The sequence below is a fragment of the Mus musculus genome, chromosome 2 (assembly GCF_000001635.26).
Source record: "Mus musculus strain C57BL/6J chromosome 2, GRCm38.p6 C57BL/6J".
Classification (NCBI taxonomy): Eukaryota; Metazoa; Chordata; class Mammalia; order Rodentia; family Muridae; genus Mus; species Mus musculus.
The window spans coordinates 41,947,084-41,965,488 of record NC_000068.7 but is presented as its reverse complement, the minus strand read 5'-3'; the positions used below and the strand labels follow the sequence as shown (position 1 = coordinate 41,965,488).

The 18,405-nt window shown below is 36.9% G+C and overlaps 1 protein-coding gene across 10 annotated transcripts in view; it reads left to right on the top strand.

Moving 5' to 3' along the window:
- The window catches only part of Lrp1b (low density lipoprotein-related protein 1B), a 2,058,309-nt gene that overhangs the window by 688,110 nt on the left and 1,351,794 nt on the right, over nucleotides 1-18,405 (top strand). For all 10 annotated transcript variants that reach the window (XR_374143.4, XR_374144.4, XM_006498463.4 and 7 more), the window contains exon 3: nucleotides 4,711-4,848. Coding sequence is in view for 8 of the 10 variants with exons in the window: in XM_006498463.4 (XP_006498526.1) it covers nucleotides 4,711-4,848 (138 nt within the window). In the remaining 2 variants the exon portion in view is untranslated. The remainder of the gene's footprint in view (nucleotides 1-4,710; nucleotides 4,849-18,405) is intronic.

The following is an 18,405-nucleotide window of genomic DNA, read 5'->3' as shown; positions in this document are numbered from 1 at the left end:
TAAATAATGCAGAGTATGTCATGTTTGATACAACTTAAGTTCCCATAAGGATGAGTAGTTTTATTTGTCCACTAGACCTTCTAGGGTTTTTTTTTTTTTTTTCCTGTTATAGGATCAAACTTCACTATGCTGAGGAAGACTAAATCAGGAGGATGCTGAGAGTGAAACAGAGTCTGTGAACAGGCATGCTGCATGCACAATCTAAACTCTGAAAATATGTCTAGCCGTATTATTTTTATGTAGGAAACGGTGTTGCTATTTGAAAAATATTCACTCAGTAAGATTTATTATTGTGTACAGGTTAAAAGAAATTAATTGGATTTCAGAAAGAAGGCATACGATTGCTGGAAATATATAAGTAGGAAAGACAACAGGAGGGATTCTTGGTAGACAGAGCAGAAAGTAGTCTGAGACAGCAGGGTGCAGGGTTAGCTTAGTTTTGGGTTCATGTGTTGCTTCTGTTGTGACATTTGTCTAACACAAAGCAAACTCAGCATCTTTAGTTAGACAAAACATTAGATGAGACATGTCTTCTCTTGTTCTTTTTTTTATGAAACAGACAAAAATATTTTCTCCATATTCAAAACATAATCTAACTTTTATAAGAATTCAGAAGAATCACATCCTCCTAGGAGGTTTGCTTGTAAATCAACGCTTAGTTTTTAAAATGTTTATTTCAAGTAATTGATGAAAGTGTATAATTTCAAGAACAAACACTGTTTTGGATAATGGCTACAATATAAATATTTCTAATGAGGAATAGATTTCGGATTGTTATAATTTTGAAGGTTATCATGTTACTTATATATACACACATATGTATATATGTATAGGTTAATACATATATGTATATAAGTATGTATATTTATCTATATAGAGGGACTGTGTGTAGTATGTACAAATGTATATAGGATTTGCTCTGTTTCAATGACATAATTTTGACGCTGATCAAAGTATTTAATATATTATTATACCTAGTTGTGTACTTAACTCTTAAACAGAGGAGCATTTCTATAAAGAACCTGTGAGTTTATACTGACTTTCTTAATACACTTTAATATGAGAGTCTTAGGAAGATTGACTAAAACATCCCCAGCCAAACTCTAGCTACATTGTAATTTCCATGGTAACAGTTCAAAGGAAGACAAGAGTGAAGACTCCCCCAGCTGGTGTACAAGTTAGGCAGCCTGTACAGCTTTGCCATTCATCTGTGATTTAGTGCTACGAAGGGTCTCATCATTCTGTACACTGTTGGTCAATAATCGAGATATGTCTCTATTGTCTCAATTTGCAAAAAGATGAGTGAGCCTTACTCTGTACCCAAATATTCCTTTCTCTTCTGCAGTTTTTAATTTCTTGGGCATCTTAAATAGGATGTCATAGTTCCATTGACCTACTCAGGGCAATTACCTTTTTTTTTATTACGTATTTTCCTCAATTACATTTCCAATGCTATCCCAAAAGTCCCCCACACCCTCCCGCCCACACTCCCCTACACACCGATTCCCATTTTTTGGCCCTGGCGTTCCCCTGTACTGGGGCATATAAAGTTTGCCTGTCCAATGGGCCTCTCTTTCCAGTGATGGCCGACTAGGCCATCTTTTGATACATATGCAGCTAGAGACACGAGCTCTGGGGGTACTGGTTAGTTCATAATGTTGCACCTACAGGGTTGCAGATCTCTTTAGCTCCTTGGATACTTTCTCTATCTCCTCCATTGGGGGCCCTGTGATCCATCCAATCGTTGACTGTGAGCATCCACTTCTGTGTTTGCTAGGCCCCGGCCTAGTCTCACAAGAGACAGCTATATCATGGTCCTTGCATCAAACACTTGCTAGTGTATGCAATGGTGTCATCGTTTGGAGGCTAATTATGGGATGGATCCCTGGATATGGCAGTCTCTAGATGGTGAAGCAATTACAATTTTTAATTACTAATTAATTTCTATTTTCCTATTATAGAATTTCTAAAATATCCCCAATGTGTACATATACACATTTGGAATTTATGTAAACATAACTATACATTAATTGCCTAAACACCACTTTGACATTTATGCCTAATTTTAACTTTTAAAGTAAGTCACTTAATTTTCAATAGTTCTTTTATAACTGGTGACAATAGGTATTTAGAGCTTCATAATATTAATTTGAAGTGATGTCAATTTGTGTCATGGTTATCTTACAAACATTACTAAGGTATTTAGAATATCAGTGATTCAGTTACCTTTATCTGTTCTGAAATTAAGTACATTTATACTTATGAATATGAATATATTTATGCACAGTTGAGATGAAGAGGTAGTTTTAGAAATAATGATTTCTCAAGCTAAAGAAATATTATAGTTAAATATATTTCACATATTTGGTAATACTTTTGTTACAAATTAATAAAGATATATGGAAAGTATATGAGTATACCTCAGAATTGTTAATAGCAACCTTGCAGAGAATATAAAATATATTTATTAGTTCTTTAGAATTTGGAACATCTTTGATTTTATTTACCTCCCTTCCAACTCTTCCCAGATCTACCACCTTCCCTACTTACCCTATAGCTTACTTTTTAAATATATATTTTCTTATTTACATTTATTATTTACATTTAAAATATTATCTCCTTTGCTAGTTTTCCCACTGAAAACTCCCTATTCCTTACCCTCTCCCCCTGCTCACTAACCCACCCATTCCTGCTTCCTGGCCTGGTTGTCTCCTATACAGGGCATATAACTTTCATAGGACCAAGGGCTTCTCTTCTCACTGATGACTAACCCGGCCATCCTCTGCTACATATGCAACTACAGCCATGAGTCCCACCATGTGTTTTCTTTGGTTGGTGGTTTAGTCCTAGGGAGCTTTGGAGTTACTGGTTAGTTCATATTGTTGTTCCTCCTATGGGGCTACAAACCCCTTCAGCTTCTTGGGTCTTTACTCTAGTTCTTCCATTGGAGACTCTGTGCTCAGTCCGATGGTTGGCTGACAGCCTCCACCTCAGTATTTGTGAGACACTGGTAGAGCCTCTCAGGAGACAGCTATATCAGGCTCCTGTCAGAAAGCACTTTTGACATCCCAAATGGTGTCTGGGTTTATTAACTGTATATGGGATGGATTCCTGAGTGGGGCAGTCTCTAGATTGCCTTTCCTTCAGTCTCTGCTCCACACTTTGTCTCTGTAACTCCTCCCATGGGTATTTTTGTTTCCCCTTCTATGAAGGACCAAAGTATTAACACTTTGGTCTTCCTTCTTCTAGAGCTTCATGTGGTCTATGAATTGTATCTTGAGTATTCTGAGCTTCTGGTCTAATATCCACTTATCAGTGAGTGCATAACATGTGGGTTCTTTTGTGATTGGGTTACCACACTCAGGATGATAATTTCTAGTTCCATCCATTTCCCTAAGAAATTCATAGTTTCATTGTTTTTAATAGGTGTTACAACATTCTTGATCAAGTCCATTTTATCCTGCTCCTATTTTACTGGATTAGGTAGTCTTCCACTGGACAACCACACCTCTAAAGAAAATTGTCTCTGCTTCTTCATCTAGCAGCTGTTAATTGCTAATAACTTCATGACTAGATGTAGAACGTAATGCCTAACTCTTCACTCCTTTATGGTATCCAGTCTGGTATGAGTTTGCATTGGTATTGTGCATGCTGTAGTTAGAACTGAGTTTACACGTGTAGTAGCTGCCCTGCAGTATCTCAAAAGCCTTGGTATGTTGTAGTCATTACTGCCTTCAAATTTTACACCCTTTTTGCTTTCCCTAAAACAATGACTCTAAGCCCTGGGATATGAGAATGGGATATATATGTCCTACTAAAGATTGAGCAATCCACAGTTTCGTATTCTTTTCACCTTTAGAACTGTGAGTCATGTATTAATAACCAACTAGTGAAAAAAGGAAACATTTTATTAATGTATCAGTCAATGAGTATAATCAGAAGTCATTAGGAGTCATCTTACAGAAGCCAATATGCAAAAGATTGAAGAAAACAGCTTTAAAAAAATTAAACAAATCACATAAACCTACAATTTATACTTGATAAGGATTCAAAATTATATTTTGCTGTTAGCAATATTGGCTTCTATTTCCTTATATATTGTAATTTTTCCTTTTGTTTTCTCATTCTATAAAAGTCCCTTCTTGCTCACTTTCCATAATTTCACATGACTCTTCATTATTACTGAGTCTCATCTTAAGTGATGAAAGTAAACATTTAAGCATTGGTTTCCTCCTTTAGTTAACAACAGAAAAGAATACTTTAAAGGGCAACTCTCATTGTTAAAGCATTCTTCATTAACTATGTTAACACCACTAATTTGATGTTCAAATTAAATCTAAATGATATTTTGCCAAAAAAATGTTTCATCATTAAGAAAATTGAGACTGAAAAAGTTTGACATCCTTGACAAATTCATCTGGAAAGAAACGTGAGAAAGTACCTTTCTTGGGCTTGCAATCCATAACGCTTTAATGGGTGAAAAGTGTATTTGTTTCAATACATTGTTTGAAGTTAAAATATAAAATGCCATGTGCTATACACCTTACAAAATGAGATTTCTATTCACACGGAACATCTTTATGTTTTTTGGTGATCAGAACTGTGCTCTGACTGAGTTGTCTGCAGTTTTATTTCCTAATTAAAGCTATTAAATTTTACATGCAGAAAAACAAAGCTAATGCATGGACTTTTTCTTCCTCTCACCTAAAGGTCCCGAGGAGGTGGAGATCAAGTGCCCCTTGAATCACATTGCTTGCCATGGCTCTAGCGCATGTGTCCATTTGTCAAAACTGTGCAACGGAGTGGTCGATTGCCCAGATGGCTTTGATGAAGGAGGGCATTGCCAGGGTGAGTCTGTCATGGAAGAGTGTAATTGAAGTATTCAAATTTGTACAATCATAAAATTCAATGAGAAGTCTAAATGCCTTTTCTTTCAACTGTAACTGTAGCTATCAAAAGAGCATAGGTTTTATTTCCAGTCTCTCAGTATGAACTTCAAAGATGTAATTATCACTTTTTATTGAAAACAAATTAGCAAACATACATCCAGATTTTGAAGCTAGGGTTTTGAAACACTCTTTCACATGCAATTGTTATTTTGAGCAAAGGGGAGGGGAGGAGACATTATCATCATACTTTGACACTCTGCAGCCTGTTTACTCAATCTTTGTCTTAAAGAAAATATCATTAGGAACACTCCTACAGCTTTATCTTTAAACTGATGTATTCATAGGAAGTTATCTATTTAGTACTATTTTTCTCCTACTATGCTATTAAGTTTTTTGAAAATTTAATGTGCTTTTAAATATCAGACTATAATTTCTATGAATATATGAGACAAAACTGAAATAAAGAAAAAATAAAATGTAAGTGAAACTGGAACATTCTATGAAAAAAAATCCAAGGATGGGTTGCAGGAATTGAAACATGACACTAAGAAACATAAAAGCATGTGAACAAAAGGGGGGGGGTCAGGCCAGCCTTGGGCAAAAGCAGAAATCTTCCACCCTGTCCCTATTCCCAATTGTCCTCAGACCCGTTGAGATAGTACAGGCCAGTGCCAGGACACTTGCTCCAAATCTCAATTCTCTGTACTTAAGTCTTAGCACCAGTCTTCTGTTCTATGTATTTGGAACATGACTGTCCATCACCTCATATGAAGCAACACAGTAGGGTTGGGGACAGAGTTTGATGAGCCACTTCTACTTCTCCTGATAATATTTAGTCCTTCAGGATCAATCAAAGGGAAATATTGTAGGAATATAAAGGAGGCACACATACATGAAAGGGATTTTAAAATGTGAGTGAAACTTTTCAAGCAGATTTAGTATAGTTGGAAGGTTGGGACAGAGTCTGATTTCTATATAGAGAGTTTGAAAGATTAGCCCAGGAAAGGAACAACTTCCATAGTGGGACACTGAACCCAGGACACAAGCAAGAATATATTCCTCACATTAGGATCAGTGAAATACATTTAATAGTGGAGGTTTTAAAAAAGTGTAGAGACAGAGGTGGATAGATGGACTAGTGGCTAAGATCACTTGCTAATTTTGAAGAGGATGTGAGTTTAATTTCTACCACAGATGTTATAGCTACATATAACTCAAGATCCATGCAATTTGATGGCATATGTATATATATATATATATATATATATATATATATATATATATATATATATATAAACATTCACATAAAGAAAATACAGTATAATAAAAGTGGAGCGACTTGCCTTTGACATGGGAAAAGGCACCAACCAACAAATTCCCTGTTTCTGAGAGAAACTCAGTATCTACATATCTGTGAACTGTTCACACTTAGAGACTACTTTTTATATGGATATACTAAGTCCTAATAAATAATACAGATAAATTTTCATTTGTGGTTTATTTCAAAAGTAGTTGCCCCAATTGCCTGTCTGAATGCATAATATGGAATAGTAGAATCAAGACTAAAATATATGCCATTCCAGATTGAGTGACTAAATATGTTTTCATTGAGAAGATTAATTAAGAACTGTATGTAACTGTTTACCTCCAAGATATGAACAGAAAAAAAGAAAACATCTTTCAGAGAACATTTCTTAATGTATGTTCTGTGTCTTAGACAAAAGTGGCTAGTTTTCAGCAACTTTCCTACATTCTGAGTGCTGTATGTCTTATTGATACTTAATGAAAGCAAATTTTCTGAAAGATTACCAAGCACCACCCCTATCAAGAGTCTAGGTACTTTAGTCTTATAGCTAGAAAATAAGAAAAGAAATGGTTAAGTCCGCTTTGCAGTGATAGCTGTGACGTCCATCCAAATTACTTCTATCATTATTTTTTTTTAATTCTTGTTGCTTTCAGAGCATGTACTCTAATTTAAATAATTATACACAAAGCCCAAGCCATGACTCAGAAATGAGTTTGGCTCTTTCTTCTAATAAATGGTGGGATATTTGTAGTTTTTATTAAAATTAATAATAAGTAAAGCTTAAAGATTTGAACATTATGTTCTTGGAAGTACTTTTGTGTTCAGTGAATTGTTTTCTGAATGTTTCCTGGCGAAATCAATTCCTTTCTAGTCAAAATAATAAAGAAAATAATCTATTATTAATGATTTTCTGTAACACAGATATTTTAATCTCCATAATTTGGTTCCATTTGATGAAAAAATGGATTTTTATATGGGCATAGTAATATACAGGAATTTGCTTGTAAGATGTTTAACAATAACCACTGGCAAAATAACCACATTGTATTTTCAAAATTTCATCTCTTCCTGTACAATATTTCAAAGTAGTAGCACCTTTTTCCTAATCAAGATGCAGAAGCAATAAAAGCATACAATAAAGTGTGAGATATGAATTCAGGTATAGTGAGTGCTAGAAGGAGCTAGCAGAGATTAAACCACAGCATATATAAAAATGCAGCTTAAATTTGACCTTCTAAAGATCATTGCTTATGTCCGCATTTTATGTACTCATTTGAAAGGATTCTTGGTAATTCTAACCCTAGTTAGATTTTGTTAACTACCCAAAGAACCAAAGCATGGGAATGCAAGTGGGAAGGGCATTCTCCAGACACAATCTGCTCCTATCCTATGAAAATAACATCACAACTCAGTTAAGTCATTGAGAAATATGTTCCAATTTCTCTGTCAATAGAAAAACATAACTATTTCATCCATAGAGTTTAATTCCATTCAGTGGGCAGGGTCCTTTGAAACCTACAAAGATTAAATATGAGAAGAAGTGAAATTCTTAAAAAATGAAACATTCGGACAAAAACAAACAAGCAAACCCAAATACCTCCCCTACCACACAGTGTATGCACAAAAATCCCACAGACACCTCTTAAGAGTTTTGACTATTTTATGTAATTTTGAGTCTACCAATTCACATAATTGCTACATTTATAAAGAAAAAGGTCTCTTATATAAACATTTATTTTCTTGAAATAATATTATGTTTTTAATTGGACCTGACCCTTAACTGACGTCTGGTGGAATTCAGCCTTGGTAATATGCAGTCCTTAATCTTTAGTCACTTGTCAAGAATTCAAATTCATTGATTTTAGAAATTAAACAGAACATTTAAACTATATAGCTTTAGTCTTATCTTTTGCTTTGTTATCAACAAAATTTAAATCTGATGCTAAATTGGTTTTAAAACCTTCTGGATATATTTATAACCAAAAAAAATCTGTTTGAGAATTGACCAAGGTAAATGGCAATAGATTTTATTTTCTATGACCCATCACTGGGAATCTAGTCATCCATGTTTAATACTCATATATATTCAATTCTCCTAAAGCAAAATTAATCTAAAAATAATTTGGAAGCCAAATATTTCCTCTCCTTATTTCACATGGAAAAAAATTGTCTTGATTTATTTTTTGTCAACCGTTTTATTTATTATTTTAAAATATATTAGGTTTAGTGTTATTGATCAGGGCAGTTTAAAGCTAAGCATGAGATTAAGGCTGGGGTTAGGCTTAGGACTTGGGTTAAGGTTATGGTCATGGGTGAGGTTTGATACTCATGGTTGGGGTTATGATGCTGGTTAAGATTAGAGATAGAGCCAAGTGACAGCTTAAAGTTAGGCCTATGGCTGCTATGAGGCGAAGGCTGAGGATGCATTACCATTCTTAGTAATTCTAACGCTGACTGCAAAGTGGTAAGATTTAGTCCAAGCCTACTAGAAAGGATGGAACGTACTGAGTAAGGACGGGGATGTGAGAGAGGAAGGGAGGGGACTACAGGACTGGTGAAGACATATGAGTTGTTTTTACCTTCACTTTCACATCAATCCATCTTTGTCAACTACCATGTGAAATATTCAGAATTCAAAACAAAAAATATAGAGGGTAATATATGTGAAAATAATGTTAGAGAAGACAAATTTCACAGCCATAACTGTTTTCACCCCAGGAAGGGAAATCATCGTTGTCTGCTCAAGTGCCATGAATCATTCAACAGCTTGTAGGCTGCTAGTCATGGCTACATAAACCTATAATCACAGAAAAGGAGAGAAAGAGCTGATGATGTATTTAGGGGGCAGCCTGGTCTGTAGAGGAGACTCTGTTTCCAAAAGCATCTAATCTACCAATCAAAAAAAAAAAAAAAAAAAAAAAAAGAAAAAAGAAAAAAGAAAAAAGTAAACAGACAGACGCTAGCAAATAAAAAAGCCAGTTGTAAGATGGAATCTGCCATAAAGACCCAGGGTTTTGTGGTCAGGTCACTTCCAACTTATAAAGGTCTTTTGAGTTTTGGGTTTAGTTGTAGTAAGGTGGTAAGACTGTAAAGTCAGCCTCAGGTTTAAGTATTTCTTCTTACAGATTACTGTTAGCAATTGAATTAGATGAAAGGCTATGACATTTGATCCTAGTTGATTTCCAGAACAGCCTTAGTCCCAGAAACAAAACAATAATCCTTATACTGTGTACAGGAGATGACTCATCCTGTAAAATGTTTGCTGTCACACAAGGACCTTGCAACACAAGCCCCAGCATGCTGCAAAATGTCAGATCTACAATGATGTATACCTGTAATTTCAGCACTGTGAAAGAAGAAAGTAACAGGATTCAGAGGGTTTCCTGGATTTTCCTGACTAAACAGACTAATTGAATCAATGTCAAGAGGTTCAGTACAAAGCCTAAAACAAAGAACATGAAGTGGATAATGATGGAAGAAGACATTCAGCAGTGATGTTTGGCCTCTGCACAAGTGCATGCACAAGCATGTGTAGGGATATACACCATATGTACATAGCACAAAGGACAATCATTCTTTTTCAATGAATCATTATTTCTAGAAGTGTCAATTAGTCCATAAAATTTGCATGTTAATGGTGCTTTGTGTTATTCCTTATACTAGTATTCTTCATAATAAGGTAATGTTGTTTATATTGGAATAAGTTCGAAACGTAAGATTAGAATTATGCACTATTGAAAACTTGCTATATAACCACATTTGAATATGGATATACATTGAAACATATGCATATTAATTTATGTGTGGTGTAAAGTACAAGACAGATCTGTAGAGATGTCTCACTTTAACAAAAGCAGGTGTAATTCCCAGCACCGACATGGTTATTCATAACCACCAATAATTCCAACTCCAGGGAATCAAATGCTTTCCTTTAACTTGCTCAATCAGGAGGCACATATCAGGTATACAATACTTACAACATACTTTCAGAAAAAGCATTTTTATTCATCAAATACATTAATTAAAATAAATCCTAGGCAAGGTCGCTCCTTTCTGCAATTCCGAGATTAACTCAAGGATTGTATTAAGTGTACCTCATCCTCAAACAAGATCCCATTGTTTAAAAAAAATTATTATTTTCACTCACATTTCAGATGTTTCCCCCCTTCCCTTCACCTCTAAGGGTGTGCTCCCTTACCTACCAACCCACTCCCATCTTAATTCTCTAGCATCCCACTTTTCTGGTGCATCAAACCTGCACAGAACCAAGCACATCCCCTCACACTGAGACCAAACAAGGAAGCTCCCTGCTACATATGCAATGGGGGCCACAGACCAGCCCATGTATGCTCTTTGGTTCATAGGTGACTCTCTGGGAGCTCTGAAGGGTCTGGTCAGTTGATACTGTTGTATGATACTGTTCCTATGTGGTTGCAGTCCCCTAAAGTGTCTTCAGTCCTTCCCGTAACTCTTCCATTGTGGTCCCTGGGCACTGTCTAGTGGTTGGCTCTAAGTATCTACATCTGTGTCAGTCAGCTGCTGGTAGAGCCTCGCAGAGGAAAGCCATGTCATGCTCCTGTCTGCAAGAACATCTTGGCATCAGCAATACTGTTGGGGTTTAATGTCTGTGTGTGGGATGAATCCAAAGGTAGGGCGGTCTCTGAATGGCCATTTCTTCAGTCTCTGATCCTTTTTTGTCCCTGCATGTACCTTTACAAAGGAATAATTTTAGAAGTGTAAGTGACACCATTCCTCAACTGGGGACCCATGTCAATCTACTGGAAATGGTGTCTTCAAGTTCTATCTCCCATTGTTAGACATTTCAGGTAATGACATCCCCATTGTGTCCTGGGAATCTCCCGCATTTCTAATGTCTGGAACTTTCTAGTGGTTCCCCCTGTTTACCACCCCACACTGCTTCATTATTTCTACCAATTCTGGCCATCTGTCCTTTTATTCTGTCTCCCCCAATACCTGATTGTTCCCTATCTTATTCGTTCTCTCACCTTTCTCCCACCAAGGTCCCTCTCTCTGTCTCCTATGATTATTTTGTTCCCCCTTCTAAGTGGGATTGTAGCATCCACACCTGGGCCTTCCTGCTTCTTAAGCTGCTTATTGTCTTTTGGTAGTATCATGGGTATTCTGAGCTTTTGTGCAAATATCCAAATACAAGTGAGTACATACCATTTATATCCATTTGGATATGGGTTACCTTATTCAGGATGATATTTTCTAGTTCCATCCATTTTCCTGAAAATTTCATGATGTCCTTATTTTGAATAGCTGAGTAGTATCCCATTGTGTAAATGCACCGCATTTTCTGTATCCATTCTTTCACTGAGGAACATCTGGGTTGTTTCCTGCTTCTTGCTATTATAAATAAGGCTGCTGTGAACATAGTGGAGCATGTGTCCTTGAGATATGGTAGAGCATCTTTTGGGTATATATTTTGCCCAGGAGCAGTAAGTATACCTAGGTCTTCAGGTAGAACTATTTCCAATTTTCTGAGAAACCATCAAATTGATTACCAGAGTGGTTTTATCAGTTTTCAATCCCACTAGCAATGAGGAGTGTTTCTCTTTCTCTACATTCTGCCAAAATCTGCTGTGCCCTGAGTTTTTGATTAGTCATTCTGATTGGTGTAAGGTAGAATCTCAGGATCGTTTTGATTTTCATTTCCCTGATGACTAAAGATGTTGAACATTTCTTTAGGCGCTTCTAGGCCTTTAGATATTCCTCAGTTGAGAATTCTCTTTTTAGTTCTGTACAATATCTTCCTTATAACAATGTCTTTAGATTCTATCTCTTTATTAAAACAGTATTTTCAAATTAGTTATAGTAACATATTTCTGTGTTTTGTATAACTCACTAGCTATATAAAAATCCTTGTCTATCAAGTATTTCCAATTTTTGCTGAAATGTCTTTGGTTTAAGTTCTATTTTAATGTACACATATAGAAATGTGTCACACCTACATCAGTGGAATGTCCATTGTATTTGTTACTTTGTGTGTCTGCATGAGTATTTCTAATAATTGCTTTGATGTGAACCTTTAGTCTCTGAATAAGGAAGAATTATATTATTATTATTATTATTGGTATTTTCTAAACATAGCAAAATCCTTAGATAAAATCTTAAAGTGTTTCTCAGTGTTTGGGGAAACTTACCAATTTTGTGGGTCAGGATCTGATTCAGGAGAGAGAGAAAGAAAGAAAGTGAGAGAGAGAGAAAGAGAGAGAGAGAGAGAGAGAGAGAGAACTGAAAAACTTATGTGGAGAATAAACATAAGTCAACTTTCTCAGCCATATTCCTTAAAAGAAAAAAATGTTAATTTTCCAGCATTTTAGAAGAGTTAATTCATATGCATATTCATTAACTATGGGAGTAATTAATCTTTATACTTTCATCATGAATTTCTTCCTGATATGATAATGATAAGATAGAAAAAGTTGTAACATGTAATTTACATATGGACAAAATGGTGTTTAAAATATCTTAGTTAAAAAATAAGTAATTCTTTCATCAATATGAGTTAAACTTTTTGAGCACTGACAATAATCCACACATTTATCTGACTCAGGAATACAGACAGTTCCTGCATGGAATTTTTGTGGTGTAATGGGGAGAGATAAAAATTGCTGAGGAAGAATAAATGAGGAATATCTAATTTTGTTTGCAGGACTGCAAAGAGATTTCCCGAGAGTGCCGATGGCTGATTTGCATGTCATTCCAAGAATTGTGTATGGCAATGAAGAAAATTTGAGCATTCAAAACCAGGGGCCTGTTGCAAGGATGAATGTATGACTGAGCATTAAGAGCTCAGGAGAGCTGAGATCTGTGGAAAGGATGAAGGATGAAGGGATAAAAACGAAGACCTATAACCTTGAAGCTGAAAAGAAATATTATCAGACAAAGAGTAATTACATTAGAATAAAGATGCATGCAGCATAACCCATTTAAAATGCATTGAATATAACAGAAAATGGCAAGAGAGTAAAAAGTTATAGTATAATGTATGCATAATAGAATTATAAGGGTGCCATCTTATCGTGTTTAAATACTGAGCAGATGGAGACTAGGATGTTTGCGTCTTTGTAGCCAGTCAGGTTGATTATTCTTAGAAAGAGAATCAGTACATTTTATAGCCATAAGACAATGAGCTGAGCAGCCCTCTGTTCTGATGCTCCTCAGCTCCCATCTTACATATTTTTCATTAATGTTGTCACTTAGATGGAGAACATTAAGTGAAGGTCAAAGACAGAGTCCTGGGCTGTCATGTTGAGAGAATCCTTTTTCAGATGGAAAAAGATCATTTTAAAAATATATTTGCTATTTATAGCCACCAGAATCCCAGTGTCAGTAAGCAACTAAAATGCTGACTTACAATGCTGACATTTTATCTTCTTGTTCCTCAACTTTGAAAAATAATTGATGATTTTAATATTTTTCAAAAGTATGAGTTGAAACAAACTGTCACTCAACTCTCCACTCAACCTCCAAATCTGAGACCAAATCTCCTATGACTCATTATTGTGTTTCTGACATACACAGCATGATGTTCTAAAGAGCAAGGAATTAAAGCAGGCTGCTGATGTTGAAGTGTATCCTCAAGAGTCACACAGAACACCACTTAAGAACAGGGATTAAACTATGACCTTGAGTTTTCATTTGCTAGTTTGTCTCTAGTGAAAAACACTTAAAATCTTCAGGTTTCAGCATCCTTTTTTCCAACCAGAAATGATGACATGGAGGAAATCAACTGAGTGACAATTTAAACTAACTGTGTATTTGCTGTCAGTTTTATTAATTGAATGAAAAAAAAGCTGGCTAAACAACAAACTGAGCAATCAAATATCAAACATGTATAATGCAGGGTTATCACCTGACTCAGGGTTCTGTTCCCTTAAAAAAAAAAATCAGTGATTCCACAAACTTAGGAATTCAGTGTTCATAGAAAAATCTGTAAATAAAATAATTATTCAGTGAAGAACAATTTACATTTTGAATTAAAAATAGCATGATATCATTCTGACAAGAATTAACCTATAATTATTTAAAATAATTATAATTTGCTGAGCCAAATCTGGAATTATAGAAATTATAGAAATCTGGCATTAAGAGGAATTAATTTCCCTGTTGTTATGAGTAAATAGCACAATGATAGAAACTCAAGTGTGAAAGGTTTATTTTGACTCACAGCTATAGGGTACTGTGGAGATAATGTCAAGGTGGCACCGGTATGAGGCAGCGGACATCATTCATCCACATTCAAGAAGAAGGTTCTAAAGAGTGCCCTTACTCAGATCTTCCTTTGTTGTCCTGTTTTTTAGGATTGATGTTCGAGGAATGGTGCTACCCTTATCTAGCATAGGTCTTCTCACCTCAACTAACCTACTCAAGATAATATCTCATAGGGATATACAGAGCCTGTACACATCTAAAAAAATCTCCATGGTTTATCCAGAGGCTTGTTTTCTAGAGAACTCTAGATCCTGTTGACGAGATATATTAATTATTGAAAGCTTGCCTCTTACCAACTTAACACTCAAAAAAAAAAAAAAAAAGGTTAAGCTATTTAAACACTCCCTTCCTTGTGTCCATAATTTAGTGGCCATGCTATAAAAGAAGATGCTTTCTATTTACATTGAAAAGTCCTCCTTAGTTTTAAATAGTGTTGGTCCTGTGTAGAAATGAATTCTAATCCTCATCTGAAACTCAAAAAAAAAATCTCCTAACTCTATGTGAATATTAAATAAAACAAAAGTGACCTACTTCTGAAATATGATAGAACACAATAGACATTTCCATTCCAAGAGGTAAAAATAGCAGTATAGAAATAATAGACCCAGCAAAGACTGAAGCCTGGCAGAGCAAACGCCAAGCCCAGTGGCTCCATCTCTGACAAGTGAGACATATAAGGCAATTGCATGTATTCCTTAGGGCTTCAGTAGCCTATACCCTCCAGCTCTGCCACATTCAGTACACAATGCCTCAGTAGACATCCCATGCTGCAGACACTTCCAATGACCTGGGATCTCCCCTGCTCTTTAGGGTTCTCTTGGTGGCCTTTAAAAGCCTCTTTATAAGCACTCTGACCGTGACACACGCTGCCTAGCCTTAGATCCTCTATGAATCTGCAGACACTTCCTTTAATCTTGTGGGTTTTTTTTTCACTACTACAAAACAGTAACGTATAGATAGATAAGCTCTACTTCCAGCTCAGATGTAGGGAGACCCCTTTGGATGCTGATGCAGAGGAAACACTTCACTAGGCAGTTGTTATCAATGATCAGGACACCCCTGCAGTTGCATTCTCAGTCCTGGCTCTTTTATCAGATTCATTTTTATTTTCCCAAGCTGGAGCTTTTGATGTGGAGCATTGCCCTCACAGTACCTTTGCCCTAGCACAGGTCCAAGCAGGCTGCAATTTTATCAGTTACAACCTCCTGTCTGTCACACACATGGCTGGGAAGGTTAACCTGCTCATGTTTTACCCCCTCAGCAAACTCCAGGTGTTTTATCCTTTGCTCTCAAACATTTCACTCCTTTCACAATTTCAAAGTCTCTTCATTTAAGTATCCCCACCAAATAAAGTAGTATATTATCTTTGAAAAATTCAACCTCACTCATGTTATCAGACTATAGGTAAGATGAAATGTAATTATCGACTAAAATTTCATATTAATGGCCCTTAACCTAGTTCCAGGAAGTATCAAGTTCTCCTTGGAAACCCCTGGACCTAGTCTTCCACAGTGAGTCATCCCATAAACATTCTGCTTTTCCATGTTCCTGTCAGAATAGCCCATTCGGCCTCACTAACGCTGTGAAGTGGTTATACTTGTACACGTTGACAAGTTCTCCCACCTTCTTTCCATAAACCAGATTTTGTGCTGTTTTTACTATTTTTTGGATTGTTTTTGGTTTTTAAGTTTGTAGGTTTTTCTTCTCTCTCCCTTTCCCTCTCCCCGGTCTATCCCTCTCTTCCTCTCTCATATATATATATTATCCCAAACGTAGGTTCCCCTGACTCCACTTACCCCAGTCTCTCCCCATCATCTCTCCTCTCCTCCAGATCTGTCCCTCTCTGCTTCTCCTCAGAAAAGATCAGGCCTCCCAGGGACATCAACTAACACGGCATCACAAGTTACAATATGACAAGACACATACCATTATATCAAGGCTGGGTAAGGCAAATCACTATGAGAAAAACAGTTTCACAAGCAGACAAAAGAGCCAGAGACAAATGCTGCATCCACTGTTAGCAATCCTGTAAGAATGCCAAGCTAGTCAGCTACAACACATATACAGAAGACCTAGGTACAAACTCCAGGCTTCCTGATCTCTATTCAACATCCTTACTGGTTAGGCAAATCAAAAGTACTTTGAGATTTCATCACATACCTGTTAGAATTGCTAAAATAAAAAACACCAGTGATTGCTCATGATGATGAGAATGTGGATCAGGGGGAACACTGCTCCACTGCTGATGAGAGTGAAAATTTTACAACCACTTTGTAGTCAATATGGCAGTTTTTTGGGAAACAAGGAATAGGTCTACTCCTAGGCATATACCCAAAGGATGCTCCATCCTATCATAAGGATACTTCCTCAACCATGTCCATAGCAGCTTTATTCTTAATTTCCAGAGACTGAAAACAACCTAGATGCCTCTCAACTAAAGAATAGATGAAGAAAATATTGCACACAACTCTTAGAAAAAAAAGCAGAATGGAACTTGCACTTAAATAGGTGTAACTAAAAAATATCCTGAGTGCGGGAGGTAACCCAACCAAAGAAAGACAGACATGGTGTGTACTTGTTGCAGGGAATATTAAAAAAAAAAATGATAGGCTCGTCCCTACTCTTGTGCCTCTGCCCCAGTGGCCTGGCTGGCCATGCATGCACTGGCAGGCAATGGGCAATCTGATTTCTCATGGAGTTTCTGACTCTGAACTCCACAATGTCTCCACCCAGCTCTCTGATTTACCACTGGCAAGTTGCTACCAAGTCAACCTCATGCTTCAAATTCCCCAGGGCCTTTGTGGTGCACATCTGGCAAACTCACACTTGGCCACTGTACCTCTCTCTCTCTTGAACCCAGACTAGCTGCCGCATGAAGAATAACACAACACACACTTAGTTCAGAAACAATGGTAACACAGAAGTGGAGGCTCACAGTCAGCTAATGGATGGATCACAGGGCTCCCAATGGAGGAGCTAGAGAAAGTACCCAAGGAGCTAAAGGGATCTGCAACCCTATAGGTGGAACAACATTATGAACTAACCAGTACCCTGGAGCTCTTGACTCTAGCTGCATATGTATCAAAAGATGGCCTAGTCGGCCATCACTGTAAAGAGAGGTTCATTGGACACGCAAACTTTATATGCCCCAGTACAGGGGAACGCCAGGGCCAAAAAGGGGGAGTGGGTAGGTAGGGGAGTGGGGGTGGGTGGGTATGGGGGACTTTTGGTATAGCATTGGAAATGTAAATGAGCTAAATACCTAATAAAAAATGGGGAAAAAAAAAGAAACAATGGTAACTCAATATCTAGGCACAATATCTAAAACCTCATTTTTAAGCCTTATCAAAATCTGATTCCTCTGATGGTAATACTTGCAGACCCACCATGATATGGGAAAAATCTAGCAGCTACATCTTACCCTTCTGCTGTCCTGTTCCAGAGGAGGCCTAACTCTGCCCTGTGTCCTCTTGACTTCTGTCTAACCCAGAAGTGCTGCCTACAAACCCACTGAGTATCTCCTTTATTCATTGGGGGATTGGTTCACAAGAAGCCACCCGAGTACGTGACTCATTCCTCATCCCCGATAGCCTCTCCGAGAAAGCAAAAGCAGCACAGAGCCATCCACAACACGTACTTACTTATTTGTGGATATTAGCTGGAAAGTAAAAGAGAATCATGCTACAATCTACAGACTCCCCAGAGACCACATAAAAAGAATGGCTTAAGGGAGGAGAGGCTCTTCATTGGTAATAAAACAGATATTTCTGGGTTGACTGGGGGCAGGTTGTAAAACAGGATGGATCCTGTTCGCTGCAGGGAAAGAGAAACACCTGGGAGAAATGACTGGAATTGGGGGCGGGGCGGGGACCATTTTAGTTGCAAGGTAGAAACCTACTGCAATGGAAACTCCATTTAAACTACCAGAGTAATCCTAAGAAAGATTCCTTGTAATGGGCGACTGAGAGC